The sequence below is a fragment of the Lucilia cuprina genome, chromosome 4 (genome assembly GCF_022045245.1).
Source record: "Lucilia cuprina isolate Lc7/37 chromosome 4, ASM2204524v1, whole genome shotgun sequence".
NCBI classification, from domain to species: domain Eukaryota; kingdom Metazoa; phylum Arthropoda; class Insecta; order Diptera; family Calliphoridae; genus Lucilia; species Lucilia cuprina.
This window is the reverse complement of record NC_060952.1, coordinates 60436748-60451852: the sequence shown is the minus strand read 5'-3', so window position 1 is coordinate 60451852 and position 15105 is coordinate 60436748. Positions and strand designations below refer to the sequence as shown.

The 15105-nt window shown below is 30.2% G+C and overlaps 1 protein-coding gene across 2 annotated transcripts in view; it reads left to right on the top strand.

Annotated features, from left to right (window-relative positions):
• Window positions 1-15105, top strand: part of LOC111689226 (synaptosomal-associated protein 25) — a 648407-nt gene that overhangs the window by 587798 nt on the left and 45504 nt on the right. For both annotated transcript variants that reach the window (XM_046948035.1, XM_046948034.1), the window contains exon 6: window positions 2203-2331. In XM_046948035.1, the coding sequence (XP_046803991.1) occupies window positions 2203-2331 (129 nt within the window). The remainder of the gene's footprint in view (window positions 1-2202; window positions 2332-15105) is intronic.

Genomic DNA, 15105 nt, shown 5'->3' with positions numbered 1-15105 from the left:
TTTTTCAATATTTTTTTAATTAAAATAGAAATAAGATAGTCTGCCTTTTTACTCACCTTTTCAAAAAAAAAAAAATATTAAAGAAGTTGTTTTTTAATTTGATATTCTATTTTACTTTAAAGTTGGTGTAGGAACTTAACTCGTTCTTAAAACACTTTAGTTTTACAATTTTATTATTATACAAAAACTTTTCCTGTTATTGTTTGATTTAAAAATATTTAATTTTTCATTATAAATAAAATTCTTAAACAATTAACATTAATATTAAAATATAAAAAATTTAATAATTGTTCCTACATCAATTGGCGATCCTGCCTAACGAATAATTGTTTTTATATAATATTGCGGAGCTAAATAACCATACATATTTGGTGTTTATAAACTATAAAATCAAATATATAATAATATCTTTCACACTGGAAAGTAGATGTAGGAACTTAACTCGTTCTTAAAACACTTTAGTTTTACAATTTTATTATTATACAAAAACTTTTCCTGTTATTGTTTGATTTAAAAATATTTAATTTTTCATTATAAATAAAATTCTTAAACAATTAACATTAATATTAAAATATAAAAAATTTAATAATTGTTCCTACAGTTGGCTCTATTTTATTTCACACTTGTTTTTCTTCAATTTACATACAAACACTTATATAGTTATAAATGCTGCTTCATTTACAGAAAAAATAACGGGATTACAATAAGAAAGAGACATTCTAAAAATGCATAAAAAATTTTTTTTCTAAAAACATTTTGTACACGTTAAAAAAACTTAAATTTATAGAACAACAAGTGGCTCTATTATTTTTCACATAACTGTATATATACAGAAATATTACTAATAATTTTTTTTCCTTCGGTCCATAACTGGTCATAGCTCCCATACAAGGTCCCCTCCCGAAAATAACTTAAACACACAAAACTCATTACTAAATTAAGATATCCATATAAAGTTTGGCACAAGTTGCTCATATACAGAGAAATGATATTGTGAAATGTTTTTCCGATCCGTCAATAATTGATCAGAGCTCTCATATAAGGTCCCTTTAAAAAAAACACACATACAAGGTTCCCTTCCGAAAATCAGAAAAAACGCACATAACTCATAACCAAATATTTATATCCATACATTTAGCAAAACACTATAAAATTGTTTTACAAACGACCAAATGGTCATAGCTCTCATACTAGGTCCAGAAAATCACTTAGATTCACGATATTTATTACCAAGTAATGATATAGGTAAAGAGTTCTGAAATTTTGCCTTTATATACATAATTGGACATAGCTCCTATACAAAGTTCTTTTACCAAAATTTCATAAACGCACATTACTTATTACCAAATAAAGCTATTGTAATAGATTAAACTTTTGGTATTTTTTCTATTAAAGACATGAGAAAACTTATTTCTACAAATATTTGATCAATTAGAAAAGTTATAACATAGAAGTAACTGGTGGAGGGTATTTAAGATTAGGCACAGCCGAATATAGCACTCTAACTTGTTATTTCTATATTTAAATTAATTATTAATCCAAAAGCCCCTTAATTTAAATTTTGTAAAAAAATATATTTACATGAATGAACTTCACCGATTGATTATTTTTTTGATGCATAGCCGAAGAGCCACAGATATTCTACCTGGTTTCAAAATATTGCGACCACGTACATAATTATTTACTTATAATTGTCATATAGTCATTCAACAAGTGTATACAGTCTGATGATTAAATAAAGAATATAAAATGTCAAAATCAGCTGACATGTTCGCTCGCCGCTTGGTGGTGTGGGCCTCCAGCTTAAGTGTTTATTTCTTCAACATGGAACTGCTCTTGACCACAAAATTTTATGGACGTATTCTCTAAAGTCTTTTGGATAAAAATTCTTCATCAATTTATATTTAAGATATTATAAATAAAAGAGAATTTCTCATATTTCTTTAGGAATTTTACTTCATTTTAAAATGTTTGAATTTCGATTTTTTTTTCGACTGGGACTGTTTGATCAAAAATACACTTCCGAACCGTAATATGTGCAGTAAATTTAAAAAATTCGAAGATGTTAAAACCGTTTTGTTATGGATGTTGTCCGTTTTGTTATGGAAGCTCCATATGGCCTTTTATGGTCTCGGTTAAATAAATAAAATGAAATAAATAATGAGTCTATAATAAATATGTATGAAAATTACTTACTTGTAGGAGCCAATCATTTAAAGAAGACGATGGTACCTGGAAAGGAAACGACGATGGAAAAGTAGTTAATAATCAACCTCAAAGAGTTATGGACGATAGAAATGGAATGATGGCACAAGCTGGCTATATTGGAAGGTAAGTGTTTAGTTAACTGTTCAGAAAAAGCTGAACTTCCAAAGTATGTAGAATTCGAAAGAAAGACAACTTCGTTTTCTAATACAAGAAGTACTTATTTTTCATTGTAATGTCCTAAAAGATATCCTTTATTATTTGAATGCTAATAAGTTGTTTTGTATGTTGAGTTATTTAAAAAACATTTAATAAAAAAAATAAAATGTTGACACGGGCAGTTAGTCGCTAGACTCTATATCGCTATACCGATCAGTTTTTTTTTGTTTGTAGGTATAGGGTAAGTAAAAGTATCGCTCGCAATCGCTATTTTATTTATACCGTTCGTTTTAAATTTTTAACACGCGATCACAATTTTAATTAGAGTTTTATGTGTTTTGTATTCGCTTCGTAAGCGATATTAACATGTTTTTGTTTTTTTTCAACTCACGTGTGGAAAACGAGTTGAATTCGAGTTAAATTCGACTTAAAAATCAGCAAATGTGTGTAAGGAAATGGTTCTGTTGTGGCGGTAAAAACGAGCGAATAATATAGGAAATAATTATGTATGTGTGATTGTGTAGTCCTAGGTTATATGACGGTCAGAAAAAGCAAAAGCGGGAAAGTATAAGAATTATATTGTCTACCTTTTTATACCCTTCACCTTCGTGAGAAGGGTATATATATAAGTTTGTCATTCCGTTTGTAATTTCTATAATATAATTTTTCGACCCTATAAAGTATATATATTCTGGATCTTTTTGAGATAGCGGGGTCGATTAATCCATATCCGTCTGCCTGTCCGTCTGTCTGTTGAAATCAGTTTTCAGAGGACCCCAGATATCGGCGAGATCCGAATCTTCAATAATTCTATTATACATGCTTTCGAGAAGATCGCTATTTAAAATCAGAAAAATCGGTCGGTAAATAACGGAGATATGAGCAAAAATCCAAGACAACCTCTGAAAATTTCATCAAAAAATTTTTAAGAAAGCAACAACAACACTGTATATAGAAAAAGATATACACGTGTGTGTAGATGTATTTGGTTTTATTCAGCTGTGTATTTTTTTGTATGTTTGGACAACAATTTCCAAAAATATACAAAATATTTCAGATCAATATCATTTACAGATTCAAAAACATACGTTTTTTAATTTAAAAATTCAAAAAATTTTAGATTTTTGCCGTTTTTTTGCCCAAAATGTGTCTTAACTCTTTTATTAATAAAATAAAATTTTCTGTAAGAACATATAAAAATTTTATAGTTTTCTAAAAGGTATCTTTACGCAGAATGCTTTGGCGTAAAAAACTTGTCCTTTTTTTTTGAAAATGTTGCCAATGCGTCCTTCCGAATATGACCTATTTTTTATCAAAACTTCAACTTTGGGCGACATGTTCTAAAATCCCAAAGCTGGGATCAGAAAACTGAAAGCAGTTTTGGAAACCTCAATATGTTTTCTATTTACTCCAAAAGTATTTTCCCAGCCCTGAAAGAAATGTGGACCCTATGGGCAAAAATGTAAAAAATCCCATTTTTGGGATTTTCAACCCTATTTTTGGGAATTGCGGGATGCCCTTTGACCTTTTCATTTTTTTTTTTTTTTTTGCATTTTCTTATTTGACTAATTTAACAAGCGTTGAAGATTTCATTGAGTTTTGTTCATAATAAAGATTTTGTCATATATTACATATTTGTTAAATTTCTAAAACTATGATTTATATCAAAATTTTAACAGGGTCGCAGATAGCTACAACAATTTAGTCCATATTTATTCCTTAATATCTTTTTTTAGTTAGATATGGAAATTCTCGACCCTTTACAAAAAATTTCAAGCCAATATCTCAATTACATTCAAAAATATGTTCATTTAAACCTGTGTCCTTTAATTTCATCTTTTTCATATTTTAGTATTAAGTATGACAGAACATACATTTGGTGTTGAATGAAATATTTAGACAATTTTATAAATTATTTAGTTAATTATTTAATTCCTAACACTACTTATTTTCTATAAAATAATCTGTCATATCGGTATACATATCCAGAAGGTAATATAAGTCTACTTTTCTACTATATGTAGTTTTTATATAATTTGAAATGTCTTCAATTCTTTCTGTCCCTTTTGAAGATACACTCCTTAAAACGGAACACAACTCTTCGTACTTTAATGTAATCTTCATGGTAGATTTATTAAATATGGTACTTAAAATCTGTTTACTTATATACCAATTCTTGTCATTTGCGATACAGGTATTCCAAAGTAAAAAATTACGAACTGTCTACCTATTAACATTTAGGACTATATTACTATAACCTGTAATTTAGTCATTGATATTTCTTATTAGTGAATGAATCGAATTTATCATTACCTGTATATTTTTACCTACATGATCATAAACGAAACAGAACGAAATGATCTGTCGAAAAAATTTAGGTAAAAATAGTTAGAAATTTCTGAATATTTAAGCATAATAGGACCTTTCAATTATAAGGATAAGCAAACAAATAGAAATTAGGTAAATATAAGATTTAAACATGTTCTGTCATATATAATACTAAAATATGAAAAATATGAAATTAAAGGATACAGGTTTAAATGAACATATTTTTGAATGTAATTGAGATATTGGCTTGAAATTTTTTGTAAAGGGTCGAGAATTTCCATATCTAACTAAAAAAAGATATTAAGGGATAAATATGGACTAAATTGTTGTAGCTATCTGCGACCCTATTAAAATTTTGATATAAATAATAGTTTTAGAAATTTAACAAATATGTAATATATGACAAAATCTTTATTTATGAATAAAACTCAATGAATTTTTCAACGCTTGTTAAATTTGTCATTACAAATAAGAAAATGCAAAAAAAAAATTGAAAAGGTCAAAGGGCATCCCGCAATTCCCAAAAATAGGAATGAAAATCCCAAAAATGGAATTTTTTTACATTTTTGCCCATAGGGTCCACATTTCTTTCAGGGCTGGGAAAATACTTTTGGAGTAAATAGAAAACATACTGAGGTTTCCAAAACTGCTTTCAGTTTTCTGATCCCAGCTTTGGGATTTTAGAACATGTCGCCCAAAGTTGAAGTTTTGATAAAAAATAGGTCATATTCGGAAGGACGCAGTGGCAACATTTTCAAAAAATAGGACAAGTTTTTTACGCCATATGATTTGCATTTTTTGTTAAAATGAAATAATTTTCCCTTTTGTTTTGCAAATATATTTTTTAATTAATAGAAAAAAGTATTTAAAACGTTTTCAATTATATGAGAGAAGATTGTGAGTTATTGTACAACAATTTTTATGCGAATAATGTAAGTTTGAAATTTAAAATTAATACAAATTTTTTCCAAGTGCTTTTTAAAACAATTTTTTTACGATAAACAAAAACAAAATCTACGTCTCGTCAATGCAATGAATACGAAAGTGTTGTTGTTTTGTATACTGTTAAGAACAACAACAACGTATTGCTATTGTTAAGCGCATATAAGTGTATAGAAAACACACTGTCTATAGCCGTGGTGGCCAGAAAGAGAATGTTTAAAACGCATAAGTATGTTGTATTGCAATATATAAAAGAGAGCATAAATTAAAATATTTGTGCTTTGCACTGAAAAAATTTTATGTTTGTACATATTTGTGTTATTCATATTGTTAGTATTATAAATGAATAACGGAAGAGATGTATGTATTGTTGTATGTATCCGTTGATGAAAGTATGTATTGATGAACATTTTGAAGTAAAAATGTGTTAATGTATGTACTTATGATTGTATATAGTTTGATGTATTGATATATGTATATAGTTTGTCTAATAGATCATTCTATAAAAAGTATTCATACATTAATTTGTAATGGCTTTTTAAAATATTCTCTGTGTATCATTTCATAAAGAGTGCCACTAATTTAAATTGTTTTTGTTTTATGTATAGTTTGTTTCGTTGCTGAGAATATTTGTATTGCGTGTGTATAAGTGAGAATAACGCATTGCCCGCAAGGGCATGTTTGGCCGCCAATGGTCTATAGCTAAGCGCATTTACAAAAACAAAAGAGTACCAAGCGCATAGGGCTTGGGCACCCTTGGTTTGGATGCTGTTGGCGTCATTGCGTTGTTATTTTTGTTTTTCTGTGTTTTTCGTTATGTATGTTTAGATCATATACCGGCGAATAGAGAGGCAGATAAAAAAATTACAACTACACACACACTATTAGCATTTTTTCATTGAAATTGCACTGGAAAAAATATTTGGTTATTTTTAATTTTGAATATTAAATTGCATTACTGTAAAATGCGAATATTTATAAACAATGTGTAATCAATGTACTTAAGAATGATAATTTCTTTACATAAAAACAACATTTCTAATTAAAATGTACAAAAAAGTATGAAACAAGATTAACTTATTTACATTAATTGTTATGCATTCTAGAAAATTATTTAGAGTGTACGTTGTTTTTGTAAATTATGCTCTTGATTTTGCAAGTTGTTTTTGTTTTTTTCAAGTTGTGTTTGCAATTTCTTTAACAAAGCGACATCAACCTGCTTTGTTGAATGCTGTCAAGCAACTAAATAAAATATTTATATTTTTGATGCTCTTGTTTAGAGGTTCGTATGCGATCGTGTTGTGTACATGTAATTTGCCGAAAATCTTCGTTGTCAGAACAATACTAGCGCCGACGTCTGGTTTAGATGTCTGTTGGTTTAGATGCCTTGTGTATTTTGTTGTTGTTCTTTTTGTTTAGCTTTTGATGTAATAATAATGTAGTCGGGAAAAAATTTAAAATTTATAAAAGATGTTTAAAATACACTATGGTGAAGGGTATATAAGATTCGGCACAGCCCTCTTACTTTTAAATGTGTATGTTTTTATACATATGTAGTTATGTATATGCATATATTGATGGACATACAAGTGATCTTTATGTTATAAACGTATGTATGTATGCCTTGCATACAATGTCTGCTTCCTTCTTTAATTTGTAACATATCACCAAAGTGTCTTACACGTTGCAGGAAATAATGTACGTACAAATGTGTACATTTGTACACATTTGTAATGAAATGTACACAGTTGTACGTACAAATGTGTACATTACATACACAAAACCAAAATGTTAGTTTTGGTTTTGTGTATATAATTTCACAATGATACACCAAAAAAAATACAGGGGTTCTCATATACTTTTATCATATCGCGACTCATCAGTGCCTATATCTATGGACTTTTTGATTTTTATGCAAATATACTATTTAACATCCCATAATCAAAAATTTCATAAAATATAATTCGTTGATAATATTTGCTTTGACCATATCTCCAATACATATAGACCTATTTTACTAGATAGACCTATTTTAGATTACAAATATATTTAATACGTACTTTAAAAAATTACTCAATTTTTTACGCGTTTTAGTGCAATTAAAAAAACTTCAGATAGGACTTTTTGAAAAACAGTTTTTATATTAAATTTTTTTCCATTTTATGCACAGATTTGAAGATTTCTTTCGAAATATGAATGCTAGCTGTTTATACCCTACACCACTTTAGTGGGGAGGGTATATTGGGTTTGTGCTGATGTGTGTAACATACAAAAATATTCGTCCTATACCCACCTTAAAGTATACCAATCGGCTTAGAATCATTTTCTGAGTCGATTAAGCTATGTCCGTCCGTCTGACAGGCTGGCTGGCTGTCCATGTAAACCTTGTGCGCAAGGTACAGGCCGCAATTTTCAAGATAATTGGATGAAATTTGGCACACACGCTTCTCTAGCCTATTGAAAATGGTTAAAATCGGTCCATTATTTCGTCTAGCCCCCATACAACCGTACCCCCAAATAGGGCCTTTTGGCTTATAATTAATTTAAATGATCTATTATGTTAACAAAAGTCGACAAAACATAGTTTTATAGAACTTTAAATGATTTTTGTAATGATCGGGCTTCATTTGACCCTATCCCCCATACAAACTCCCCTTCAGACTTAACTCCCCCTACCAACATTTTTAAGGATACGGCCATATTTTGCCCTTCTCCCCTTTGAACCCTCTTAAAAAAATCTCTTTTTTTGCCAAAAAAGTAAAAATATTCCGAAATAAAGTTAAAAAAACAAACCAAATGCTTAATTTTTTTAAATAATCCCCATTTTTAACATACATACTGACTGGTGTAGGGTATCATATGGTCGGCTACGCCCGACTATAAATTCATACTTGTTTTGTTTTCTCAAGTTGTGTTTACAATTTCTTGAAAAAAGCGACATCATCCTGCTTTGTTGAATGCTGTCAAGTAACTAAATAAAATATTTTTATGCTCTTGTTTCGAAGTTCGTCCGCGATCGTGTTGTATACATGTAGTATTTGTTGTCAGAACATAACTAGCGCCGACGTCTGCTTTTGACGGTTTTAACGGGATTAAATTGCACTACTATAAATTGGGAATATTGATAAACAAAATATAATCATAAGAATGATAATTTATTGACATAAGAAGAACATTTCAAATTAAAATGTATATTTTTATGCTCTTGTTTCGAATATCGTCTTCGATCGTGTTGTATACATGTAATATTTGTTGTCAGAACATAACTAGCGCCGACGTTTTAACGGGATTAAATTACACTACTATAAATTGGGAATATTGATAAACAAAATATAATCATAAGAATGATAATTTATTGACATAGGAAGAACATTTCAAATTAAAATGTACAAAAAAGTGTCAAATAAGAATGACCTCATTTACTTTCATTGTTATGCATTCTAGAAAATTATTTAGGGTGTATGTTGTTTTTGTAAATTATGCTTTTGTTTTTACAATTTCGGAAACAAAGCGACATCGAATGCTGCCAAGCAACTAAATAAAATATTTGTATTTTTGACGCTCTTCTTGAGAAGTTCGTATGCGATCGTGCTGTATACATGTAAACTGCCGAAAATCTTCGTATTCAGAACAATATTAACGCCGACGTCTGGTCTAGCGAATGTAAGCTTTGCATCCAAAGTTTTCTTCAAAGCTATTTACCTGTGTAAAGGCAATCATCCACATTCGCAGAAGAACTGGCTAAAATTATGAATTTAACAATATAAAATAAAACCTCGTTTTCAGCTTTATTCATTAAAACTAAATAAAGAACTAAAAGTCGCGGTCCCAATGATACAGATGAAGTCAAATGTTATGAGTATCAAATCTTTGCATGTATAGCGATTTTTGTTCCTCGTACGATTTTATATGTTGATACAACTTTTGTAGGGAATACAATTTCCTATATTTTGGTAATGAGTCATCATTTGATTTCGAATTATTTTGTTTTTTTTCCTTAGCTATCTTACTAAAGAATATCAGTTAGATTTATACCAATAAATATATTTTGGTTTATCTCAGAATTCCGACTTATTATCACAGCATCCTTTTATTCAAAATTTTAAATTGCAAAATTTTAAGTTGCGATTTCACTTTCAATTTGAAATTTAATTTTGTGGACTTAATTTACTCCCCCTTTCATAAAAATCGGAATGGTTCGTTTTTTCATATAAGTACCACAAGTGCTTTAACTAAAAAGTTCCTATAAAAATATTAACGGAAGGAGGGAAAAGATTTGTTCTCCCCAATATGTGATTTTAATTTGATCTGTGCACCAAAAGGTGAGTGAGGATCCAATGTTTACGGTATCAGATTAACTAGTACATTTAGCTCGATAAATTAAATTTTAGCTTTAAAATGGACAAGCATTAAAGGCCAAGCTGGAAACCCTTCAAGGGTTGCATATGTATGTAAGAATTAAAATTAAATACTAAAAACAAAACAATAAAAATAACAAATATAGTTGTATAACAGATGTACAACATAAAAATTATTGTCTAGTTATTGTAGTGTACTAGAAAATTCTATTTAGCTGGACGAATTAAATATTAGCTTGAAACTGGACAAGCAACAAAATGACTGGACAATCCAGCCAGGCTGGCAACCCTTCAAGGGTATAAAGCTGAAGTAAATATCATAGGAATACTGCTGCAAAACTATCACATGTCTAAACCTGGATTATCTAATTAATATTTAGAACAAAATAAGGTCGATTTGAATCAGAACAGAAACTTACATATTACATTCAGAAAATGTAACACGTGTTCTTGTAAACTCTCGAGTCGAAAAGATTTATTCGTGGGAAAATGAAGTATTTAAATCGCTCGATCGCTATCTGTACCCTGAAATATAGACTTTCGCTAACTTGCGATAAAAAAATTAAACAAATTGGGAAATAGTAACGGTATTTTTGTTTGTGTGTTTTGATTTTTTTTTAGAGTTTTCCTAAATAGTCAAAAACAAGTAAATGATCTATATTCGGCTGTGCCGAATCTTATATACCATTCACAATCATGTGTGCTATTTCCGCGGAAAGGTGGTGCTTGGTTAAAAGAATGATACACGGTGAAATATGATGTTTGCGATAAATTTCTGTACAAATTACAAAGCATGACTAGAAATTAATAATATGTTGGATTTGAACGGATGGAGTGATGGTGTGTTAAATTATGGTTTAACAAGAAGGGACGGAGTTGTTCTTTAATTTATTTGCGATAATCCTACATGACAGAGTGTGTTGGAGTTTAATCTAAAACATGCTTTTTACAGTGGTCTTATTAATTGGTATGTCTTTCGGACTTGGTATGTCTTTCGGACTTGTACATGGACCATCTCATTCATGTACAAAACTTGCAACTTGCGTATAAGATACACAAAGGGGCAGTGGTGAGTGTTATTTTTGGATGGAAGAGACCACCGTTAAGGTAGGTGTTCACGTAAAGTCCTTCGACTTCAAACATACAGACCGCTATCTATAAGAATCCGCAATATATATACTTTATAGGGTCGGAAAATTACGCTATAGAAATTACAATAGGAATGACAAACTTATACATATATAGAATTCCCACGACGTTGAATCGGCTCAGAAAGTGATTCTGAGCCGATTAATATTATTTTAGATGGGTGCCGGTCCAATATTTTCAGGTGTTACAAAATTGTGTATAATTTGAAAGTCAATGGACTATTACAATGACTAATGAACTGACATATTTACAAAAATACTGACTAAGGGATACAAAAACCACAGGCAGTTTGTTTTTGTTAAAGTGTTTCGGTTGTGAAAAACATATGATTTTTGTTTACAAAAATTTTGTTTTTAAAATAATATTTTTATCCCCATTTTTATCCAAATTGATTTTATAAATTAAACTAAAAATCGCTTACTGCCAGTTTGGCTAACGGAAACTATTTAACAGTAAATTAAAATTTTCATTTCCACCATCTTTCAGTTAAATAACTTTAAAATAATTGAATACTTTAGCAACAAGTACTATAAAATCTCTATTATAGATGTTAAAAAATATGATGATCTAAAGGGGGGTAATCTATAATAAGATCAAAGGGTATAATCTATAATAAAGACATAATTATAATTACTCAGAAGTTGAATAATTATAATTGGGGTTTGAGAGAAATTTAGAGGTTAGTTGAGTATTGTTTAGGCTGGTTCAATAGCATAAATATCACCTTTTTATTTTCCTTTAGAAATGATGAGGTAAGTATTTTTAATTTTCAATACAATTCAATTTTGGGTTCCTTTATTAGGTTTCTTCAGTTTTAAGGTAAGTATACAATGGCAATGGTAAAGGTAAGTATTAATTTCAAATCTTTAGTTATACGGTAAGTATAACTTTCAATTATTTAGTTTTTACGGTAGGTATAAAATGTTTAATAGACTGAGCTTCTTGGTGGTTCTAGCGCAAGTAAGTTTTCTTAGCTTGTTAAATTTAAAAGTAAGTTATAAATTTCCAGTACGTTATAACTTCGTGTATTTAACGAAAACTGGCGATAGAAAAACTTAGTGCTGCCACATTTTGTACCTTTTACGATATCGCTTAAGATACGTTCACACCTATCAAATATTTGACGTTTTTATCAAATATTTGTTGGCTGTAATGTGAACACAAAATATATGTGTTTATATTTACTAAAAAGCTATATTATTAAATAATAAATTCTTTATATTCTAAAATTTCATTTAATATTATTTTTCCCCAAAATTTTACCACAAAAAAATACAAATTACATTTCAGTACCTTGTGCAAGTGGAAAAGAGATAGATAGACTTGCATAAGGTATTGAAATTACATTTCAATACCTAGTAACAGTGGAAAAGAGATAGATAGACTTGCACAATGTTTTGAAATTACATTTCAATACCTTGTGCAAGTGGAAAAGAGATAGATGGTGGATCTTTACTATCATGTTTTTGCTATTTAGTATAGTCAATGTAGCGAAAAACTTTGGTTGTTTGGAACGGTTTATAGCGATTTCAAAAAAATCGCTATAAGCCCGGAAATAACCAAATTATAAATAATTTTCATTAAATTACATATCTATAAAATTTAAAATTATAGAGAATTTTTTAATATTAATATATTTTTATATCCATTAATATAATAAAAAATTGTTTAAATAAATTGAGTAATAAATTAATTAAATAATTTCTCAATTAATTACTAAACTATAGACTAGATTATAACCTATAGACTAGACTATAAACTAGAGTATAGACAAGACTATAGACTAAACTATAGCTTGACTATAGACTAGACCAGCGGTTCACCCGGTTTTTACTTCGCGGACCCCTTGAGGAATTTATTTAAATTCGCGGACCTCCATACATATTTTGATATCTTATTGTTCTAAATATGTAATTGTTCATCCGAAAATTGTCATAGTCCATAAATCCCAAGGTCAATCAGATGTAGATATGTCATTTCTATAAAATATTCCCGTACATTGAGAATAATTAATATTTCAGAGAAGTTTCAATTGCCTGTTTTTGAAGATAGAAGATAATTGTTGAAATGTTAACATGATGTTTAATTTTATGATTGTTCACGTTCATTTTTCTTTAAGGTAACGAAAAGGTTTCTTCATCAAATATCGTCGAAATGTGCTTAAAGAGTCACGTTTCAAAATTTTTTTGCGATTGCAGACGGGTAATCTGAGTATGTTAGCTAATTTTTCGGGAAAATAATATAAGAAAGTTGAACTTCTTCGATATTGTTGCGGGATGCGTTTATCTGCATAATATATGAGTTGAACTCTTTGCGAAAGTACTGTGAATTTTACTGCATCATCTATCCTCTGCTGCATTTCAGGCCGCATTTAGTCGTTTCGTTGGGTGACTAGGCCTACCCCAAAAGGTAGTAACTGATATTGGCAGATATTTTCTCGGTTGCAGTAGAGCACTTGAAGTAAAATTTTCAGCTTCTGTTGAAAACGCAGCTCACAACATAGCTCAGAAATACATTGCTCACGGGTTCGAGTGGAAATTTATACCACCGCAAGCTCCGCACATGGGTGGCCGACGTAAAAAGCTTCAAATACCACTTTAAACGAGTTGCAGGGTCCCATAAATTCACTTACGAAGAATTAGCTACTGTGTAAGCTTGTATTGAAGGAGTACTCAACTCTCGACCAATATCTGCACTATCTGAAGATCCCACAGATCTGACAGCATTGACTCCAGGTCTCTTTTTAAGAGGCGCTGCCTTGATAGCGTTCCCAGAACAAAGCTACCAGGATATGTCCTTTATAAACCGATGGGAAAAATTAAAGGCAATGTTCCATGCGATGGAAAGAAGACTATGTCAAGTCTCTACACAAGCCCTACAAACGGAAGAACTTTTCTCCAAACATTGATGTTGGTGACCTCGTGGTTGTAATAGATGATTTATTACCACCACACGAATGGCGTGTGGGAAGGATTGAGAAAACATTCCCAGGCTTTGATAACAATATACGTGCAGCTGAGGTACGCATAGCTACCGGAACAATAACTCGCCCAATTGATAAATCGTCACCCAACGAAACGACTAAATGCGGCCTGAAATGCAGCAGAGGATAGATCTGAGCAGGGTTCTAGATGTATGGCTTTCGTACTGAAACAAACGAAAACACTGACGTAACCTTCAACATAGGATGATTTTCTTAACGAAGATGTCTTTAAATCAAACGGGTCAGCAAAATCAATACCCGTTATTTGAAAGGGTAAAGAAAGGTTACATCTCTCTGGAGGTAAAGGTGCCATTATTTGTGAACATGGCTGCTGTTTGAATACTATACAACATTTACAGTTACGTATTATCTTTTTAATATGTGGTTTGAGTCTGAATACAAAAAAATTCAGTTTGCACTGCTCTGTACATTTGACTGCATTCAGCGTGAGATAGAAATATGTGTAAATGGGTTAGATACAATTGGCAAAATCGAGAATTGCCAGGTAAAATGATAGGGTAACGTTCCGAATAATGAAGAGAGGAATGAGATAATCTTCCATTTACTCTCATAATAGCATTTGGATCTAGAAATGGGTTCAAGCTTTTGAGAGGACTTTTGTTTGAGATAGTCTTAGAGTTATTTAAACGATTATATTCATCTGGATAAAAACTTTTCTGAGCTAAAATAATTAGTATAGTTTTTGCATTTCTCATTTTGTTTTGAGTCAAATGATACAGAGCTTTACTATTTTCAATTGGTTCTCGCTTTTTTAGGGATTGATTACATAATCTAAAAATGTAACAAAAAATGCCTTGGGATATGATGAATATTTATCTAAAATATCATTTTCATCAACTTCGATGTGTAAGGATTGAGTTTCTGTGCATTTTTCGATAGAGTTAAGAGGATTTCGTTTTGGCCATGCAGAAGAGGGATTGGTTAGCCATGAAGGGCCATGCCACCAGAGGGAATTGTGAG